Raw genomic sequence first — 7,674 nt, 5'->3', positions numbered from 1 at the left:
TTTTCATCGCTTGGAATGTGCATATGCTAATAGCTTGCGCAAAACATTGTTGTTTCATATAGCCCACTGTTGAATTTTGATGAATAAATAGATGCAAATATTGCTTTTTCCGGTATGCATAATTCATTCTCCTATGCTAATGATGCGAACGCGTTGCCCAAGCAGCCAAAACATTTTGACGCCTTGTTTTATTACCTTACGCAATTGATAAGTAGCCTAATCCTTATTTGGTTGTCTATAACAGTCAAACAGTGTGATATTTGTTATTTTTTATAGTCGTCAAACAGGATAGATTATAGAAATCTTACGCTATGATTGTGGTAAGATTTCCAGACAATCAAACCAACGCACCTGTAATTATCATGCAGAATGATTTTTATTCATTATTTGGTTTCACTGCATTTACAAGGCTGTAATAGCACATAAGTTTTCGAGACCACGAAATGACCAGTAATGTCAAAGAATATGCTTTCAAATGTTTAAAGTAACAAGCAAAATGAAATCACGTTATTCATCTGGAAGTTGATTAAAAAATGTTGAACCAACCTGGACAGCGAACGCCGACAAATGCTTCTTTTTATTGGTTTAACACACATGCAAATCATTGAAACCGCTTTTAGTGACGTCACGACAAGCGTGCTACTGCGGAAACGAAAAAACGGAAATGAGATCACAATGCACTCGATTGCTTGCCGTAGAACAGCATCAGTTGGGGTCCTAACTATTGAAAGGAGCAAGTGCGAGTAAGTAATACAGCCAAGCGATCAGTAATCGTGTGAATAATCACCACTTCACACTTCCTGTATGATGCCGCGGACGCACGTGACTTTTGCGCACCTAGTGCTGTCAATACAGTCAACCATACTGACGCAAATTGCCCTTGAGTGAGGACTAACGTCACCACTCGGAGGAAAAATTTGCTGTATGTGACGTAGAATTGCTTTGTAATCGGCTCGAATAGGAAATCATGTTAGATTCAGCCATATAGGAACCCATTTTTGTTTAGCGAAATAGGATTCGGTTGGTACTTGCTTGGTAACGCTGTTGACTAATGCTTAGTCAGCCCTAAACGCTCTCTGTGAGAATCTGTGAGGTACATGCAGTATGTAGAGTTGTATGTATGTATGTAGAGCTCAACAGATTATCAAACTTAGTAATTCAACATCGTTGCTTTTTTTTGCAGTATGTGATATGATAAAGTCTATGGAAGTAGCCTACAAGTTGTTAAGTTAGAATTGAAATAATAAGCTACGGCAAGAGAAAGTGTTGAGTACAATCTTGTACACAAGTTCATAAGGTAGCACACAGTACACTATAATAATTCTGTATATAACTCTAGCAATTTTATTGAATTGCAGTTGATATAACTAAACTAAATATCACAGATATGTGAGATAAGCAAAACGCTTTCGTAACCCATATACGAACAAGTATAAATTACACTTTCTTGGGCACTTCCGTAAGAAGCAAAAAGGAAATGAGCCGGAAGCAAAGCCACAAACGTGACGTTTGTTTAACCTCACTGGTAAATAGACAATTTCCATGTCGTTAGGTTATAATGTCAATAGGAACACGATTGAACCATTTTTAACTACATCTGCACTCAAATGCAATCACATACATAGAGTTAGGTTTTACAATCGGAAGTAGCGTATATTGTGCAAATGCCTTCCCAGTTACATATATTGATATATGGAAATTTAATCGGTCATTGGATGGTAAGTCATCTAGTATTCTAGTGTATTGTATTGTTGTGTTGTTTATTTTTCGCCATTGACTGTGTGAAGCGAAAGTTGCGATGCTAGCCGTTGTAGTTATAGCACAACAAAACACATGCTCACGAACAATCGAAGAGCAGGAAAAAGCAGCAAAGCCCAAGGGCTTTAAACATTCAAGATAGTAACAATATAATCGTGATATAAGATGGTAGGTTAGCATGGCCATCTAAACCTAAATTGTTAAGCATAGAACTTATAATTGTTTTCAGCTATGAGGAACTTTTCGAAAAGAGACCGATGCCAAGAAAAGATCAAAAATTATTATTGCATACGCGAAATAATTTAACTTTTTCTGTATTTAGTCCTCATAAGGAAAGACATAATCGTCCAGATCAATCGAGTAGTTTTTTGTAATGCACAATTTCGACGGTTGCTTTCTTTCACTTCCCTATACTTTTGGCCAAGGAAACTCGTATCAATAACATTATAAGCTTCCTTATAAGATAATGTATCAGACGCGGTAGAGTGATTTCAGGGAAGTTGCGACGGGCGTTAGAAAGAAAGCAAGATTTTCAAGAAAAACCCAAGAAAATAAACTTAGTGAGAAAATCGTGAGAAACTGTGAACAATTTTAGATCGAATGTAATGATAGTATACGTCACAACGCATCAGAATACGTCATATCGTTTACTTCTGGGTAAAATCGACTGTGGTTCGCATTTTCGAATGCCCGAAAAGCCAATGTACAAAACGGGTGATTAGGAGGAGTTAGCGTGTGCGCATTTCGAAGCTTCAGGCAGCAAATTGACGCGACACAGGCCATTCCCTTCCATCAGTGTTGTTGTAAAGAGGTACACGTGGGAAAGGTCAGATATCATATAATATTGCAGCTTGTTGAAGTCATTCAGATTGTGAGTATTTAAACGCAAATCAAACTACTTCATCACCATTTGAACTGGAAAACAGGTCCGATGAGTAATACTGAGCGTATACTGAACAATACATTTAATCAAAACAGGTTAGTCTTTATAGCCAGTGACAGCAAGTGTGATAACAGGCTCTGTGCAACGCAAGCCTTTTGCTTACAGGTATTTTGTGGATATTTTTGGTTGAAACGGGATAATATTTCATTTTGTATATATTTTGTAATAGAATGACTTAAGTTTGTGATAAGTTTATTAACTACAAAAAGCGCAAAAGTGTAATAGTAAATGATCACCCACAAGTGCGCGATCGAAAAATCATTGACGATGGAGAGGAAAAGCAAACAAGATATTTACATGACCCTGCTGTTTAATTTCATCTCGGCTCCTTCGGTGAAGTCGAAAGCGGAACAACTGCAGCGTAGAAGAAGCTTTGAGTACATGGAATTAACGGACAAAGCAAAAAATACCATGGTGTTGTCAAAAGACGAAACTGCTGGGAACGAATCCAAGGAAACACATGACGATACAAATCGTGAAATCTGCAAAGACAAATTAGCGAACAGCAAGCCAGGGAATGACCAGCATGAATATTTTGCACGTTTCAATTATAATTTGACACGAACGTCTGTTAATGGCGAATGTAATAATTCCAAAAATCAATCAGTTCATGAAAGCAGCAAACCAATTCTTGAATGTTTAGCGTCGAAAAAAAACACTTGCTCAATAGACACTACCAACTGTTTAGAAAGATCTTCAATCAAGTAAGTGACTCATTATTATAGCAAGTTATAATTTTTAGTATTTTAATTTCCTGTAAAAGAAACATGCTTGATTGCAGTTACATGCATACCTAGACTCGTTTGTTTTGTAAACACAAATGATTTTCGAGTTACGCAACGGATGTATACACAAGGAAATACGTTTCATTTGCTGTCTGCCGTAATACATTATGTGTTTCATTTATGTTTATTGCGATTAATCATTGGTATATCTAATGTTGCTAGTACAGTATTGGGCAACAGCTTCTCATGCGACCAAAATAATGTCCACGTGTGTAGAAAAACAGGGTTTTTATCGACCAAATTAAAAAATAACTTTTTCTACAGGGACGAAGGATGTTTGCTCTCTGCCAACCACGAGCAAGATAACAACCCGAAATGTAAGCCAAGTCTCACGTCAAAGATTGGTGAGTTAAAATTTTGATATGTTTTGCCACATTCGGCGAAATTCTTCTGGCAGACAATCACTTAACGGCGGCACAACGCAAGTGATGTAAATTTAGATTTTTAGGCACCAACCTAATTAATTCGTTTCTTCATCAAAATGTATCAACTGATGGGGATTTCTAGAAATTGCATTTTTAATATAATGTCTGACAATTGTAGCTAATATGAAATCCTTATTTAGGTAGAAAATATAAAAAGACCAACAGAAAGGATAAGTTGTAAACTCAGCTGTTTTAAGCATAATATAGTGTAATTAAATAAGGTACAAAATACATGAACTACTGCTAGTTATTGCTATTAGTTATCAATATCATGTTTATAATTTTGATACCGGTTGCGAAAAAAATTAGCTCCATATCTCGCATTAGCAATTGCAGAGTCCTGTAAAGGTGGCGGCGCCAAAATACAAAGGGCGCTTAAACCCTTTGTACATTCCATGCAGCACAATCTGTTTCAATTTGGCACAATGTATTACCGGATTAATCAAGATTGATCGAGTTTTAATTTGAAGTAGCATTCGGTGCCATTAAGAGGCGATATCAATCAGTTCTTGTTCTTTCTCACAGTGCCGATCTCAATACGGGTGCAGGATTGGGTCGATTATCAGCCCTTTGACGTAAACGGAACCCTAAATGCGCCGAATCACTGCCTGGTTGATAATGACGTAGTTCAACAGTGAGTATTTTAAAATTAAACTTGATTTTTATACTTTCTACTTTTGCGTGAGACCAGGTTAGGATAAATTCACATCAAACCGAAAGAGGCGGCCGTAGTCCTGTTGTCGACATAGTGTTTGGTATTTTGGTGACCTTCGTATACCATGTCATTACTCGCTCCGTAGTATTTATAGTCAACTGCTTCAGATTTGACGTGTGAATATTTTCAAAGGTATGACTACCCCACACAGTTCATTCCAACCCTTTCATGCATCGAAGAAACTGACGAAAGCGAAGAAAATTGGCAGCAATGTCCGGATGACCTGGATAAGAGGTAAGACCTTAGCCTATTAAGGAGTTGAACTGACTGGCAATCTGTAAACACCACGTTTATGATATGAGTATATGCGATGAGTCTATATGCGTGTCATGCTAACGTTGGCTTTTTCATATGCGCTGTTGGCCTATTTGTCAGTCTATAAACGCCAGCGCGGAAATCAGGCTTTATTGTGTCGTGTGTTTTCCTACAGTGACTTATTACACGAAGTGTCCGTTCACGGTATAGGATATATACATAGAGCGCATAGTAATGTTTTTTTTAGCCATAGGACAAAGTTGGCAATATTACTGTTTGGCTATAGAAATATTACAATTTTACAGGTCACAGAGCTTGGGCTGGAGTACAGAGCTGCTGTCCACTTATTCGGCTGAAGGTTGTTTGAGACGAACACGTACGCTTGAAAGTTTGAACACGCTTGATGATGATGATTATGATGACAGCGAGACTGCTGAGTTAGGTCAAGACGATTCAGGCAACTATTCGCAGCAGGTAAACGCCCGACAATGTTGTTTACTGTCAAAGCTTTACATGAGGGTTAATCAAAGTAGCTGGCTTGCATATTTCGTCGTCAAACTGTTCTCCATATATGGCAAGTATTGATTTGAAGTAGCGTTTTAAACTATCAATGACCGTTTTACGCAGGAGAAACAGCTGAAAAGCGATTGCGAAAACCAGGAGGTTCTTCGAGCAGGAAATTGTTGCGCAAACACTGTTACTGAAGCTCGTGATCCAGAAATGACGCAAAAAAGCGTGACACAAAATAAATCAATTTTAACAACGGTGGACGAGCAACCTGCTGGCACTCAAACTGAACAAATGCAGCCTGAAAACAATTATATGTAAGTTATCAATTAAAGTACACGTACATGTTAGCGTATGCCGTATATCGTAAATGTATAAAATCTATCGACGTTAGCATGTATGTTTCTTCGGTTAGTTATCTTTTTTTTCCGGTGTTATACCTTAAACTCTGTCCAAGTCAGAAAAAAATAGTCCGCACAGACAGGCATAGAAAAAATCTTATTTAGTCTACTGTAGAAAGTTCTGCTGTAGTTTTTCAGTTGTTTCAAAAAGTTAAAGACGTTGTAGTTAGCAAGTATTGAAATGTTGAATAATAATAAGCCTATAATGACGGCGTTGTAAGTCCATAGGTCCAAAAATGTAAAGTGTAGACCCACACAGACAGTTGTAAATTGTAATCGAAAATTTTTTTAGAAAGTTTTAGGAAAGTTGCCGATGGGAATGTTTTGTGCAGAAATTTAAGGGCATCAATATTGTGACACAAATCATTTCCGTTTTATTAAACAGCTCATCTTTTATAGGAACTCGCTTAACAGCAGGTCAACTCATTCCAGCTACACAATCGACTCCGCTTACTCGTCACGTGAACGGCTTAACACGTTGTATTCCAGTATTTTAGATGTATCCGACGAAAGGTATTAGTCTAGATACCGTATTATGTTTGAAATACTCAAATTTAGTGCCGAGCATTTCAGTGCGTTAAATAATTCTTTTGTGAATTCTTGTTTGTGATCAAACATATTTTTTATCATTACAGTTACAACGAAGAAGACTTTCTGGAGTATATTCCGGTAAGCTACGCTGGGACGAGACCAAGAAAGAAAAGACGCTGGGTGGTTCGAAGCGCGAGTGACATCTATCATCCATCTAATGTGAGTAATAGGTTACGTTGTAGCTAACAAAAAGAATTTATTTGGTTTGCAGACTTTACCCATCGTACCATTCAATATAAAACTACAGTTTACTGCTACCAATGAATGTGTATAGTAGATATTAGTTCTAATAGAAACATGATTTACCTAAAAGGCGAACGGAGATACGGCAATTGATAAGTTCAACACAATCAAGAAACGTCTTACAAGAACTTTAAGCAGAAGAGGAAAAAAGCCAAACAAACAGAACGAGACGGAAGGTGGCGCTACGGCGCAGCCAAACGCATCGCCGGTATTTTTTCATCAACAGTCGTTATTATAAACCATTTAAAAACTAACAAAACAAAAAATATATTTTTATCTCTACATTCCGACAAACACAATGCAACGATTGCTAATTTTTTATATTTTTTTTGCAGAAATTATCGCCTGTGATCAACCCACACGTAAAAAAGGAAATGTCGAGAAAAAAGAGTTTCAGAAAAACTGTTTTGCGCTTTTTGCGTCGTGTTCGACGGCGAGATTTTCAATCGAATGGAAATCTTCGAGATCGATCGTGGTCAATGCCAACAAAACTAAACGAAGCATGAAGTCATTTAGTAATTGTTTTTATGAAGAATTTGTCTTTGGCGTTCGGTATCCAACTTGTTGACATTTTAGGTGTTTGAATTATGTCAAAAATAGAAACATTTACTGGGAAGGGCACTTACCATATTTTTTACCTCTACTTTCACTTTACCAAAGCTTTGCAGTCGCCTTTTAAAAAGACGACGACTTTGTTTTCCTCGGCTTTTGAAGGCAATAGGCCTATACAAAACAAACCTCAATTATTTAAAGATAGGCTATACGCATAAAATGCAAGTCAAAAATTCCATTGTTTTCAATTAGCAATTTCAAACCTGGATATCTTTAGAATATTTATATGCTTAATGTTATTTATAATTTATAAAATTTCAAATAGTTTTTACTTGATGTTTTTAATAAAATTCCAGAAATTTTTGTTCTGTTCGTATTTATAAACGAATGATCATTAGCCTTTAGTGTGGTTTATGAAAACTAGTTAGTTTATTATGCAAACATTTCAATCAAAATGATTGGCCGACAGCAGACTACATGGTGTAGGCTACTCAGTAGC

General features: G+C 36.9%; 1 protein-coding gene across 1 annotated transcript; it reads left to right on the top strand.

Moving 5' to 3' along the window:
- The first annotated feature begins 2,854 nt into the window (after window positions 1–2,854).
- Window positions 2,855–7,572, top strand: LOC143465887 (uncharacterized). Its single transcript, XM_076964407.1, has 10 exons — window positions 2,855–3,405; window positions 3,751–3,830; window positions 4,437–4,545; window positions 4,759–4,860; window positions 5,187–5,355; window positions 5,509–5,705; window positions 6,189–6,302; window positions 6,425–6,539; window positions 6,694–6,831; window positions 6,959–7,572. The coding sequence occupies exons 1-10, from the start codon at window positions 2,930–2,932 to the stop codon at window positions 7,127–7,129; spliced, it is 1,671 nt and encodes a 556-aa protein (XP_076820522.1). The 5' UTR covers window positions 2,855–2,929; the 3' UTR covers window positions 7,130–7,572.
- Window positions 7,573–7,674: the final 102 nt, after the last annotated feature.

Source organism: Clavelina lepadiformis, chromosome 7 (genome assembly GCF_947623445.1).
Source record: "Clavelina lepadiformis chromosome 7, kaClaLepa1.1, whole genome shotgun sequence".
Lineage (NCBI taxonomy): Eukaryota > Metazoa > Chordata > Ascidiacea > Aplousobranchia > Clavelinidae > Clavelina > Clavelina lepadiformis.
This window is presented reverse-complemented; position numbering and strand designations above follow the sequence as displayed.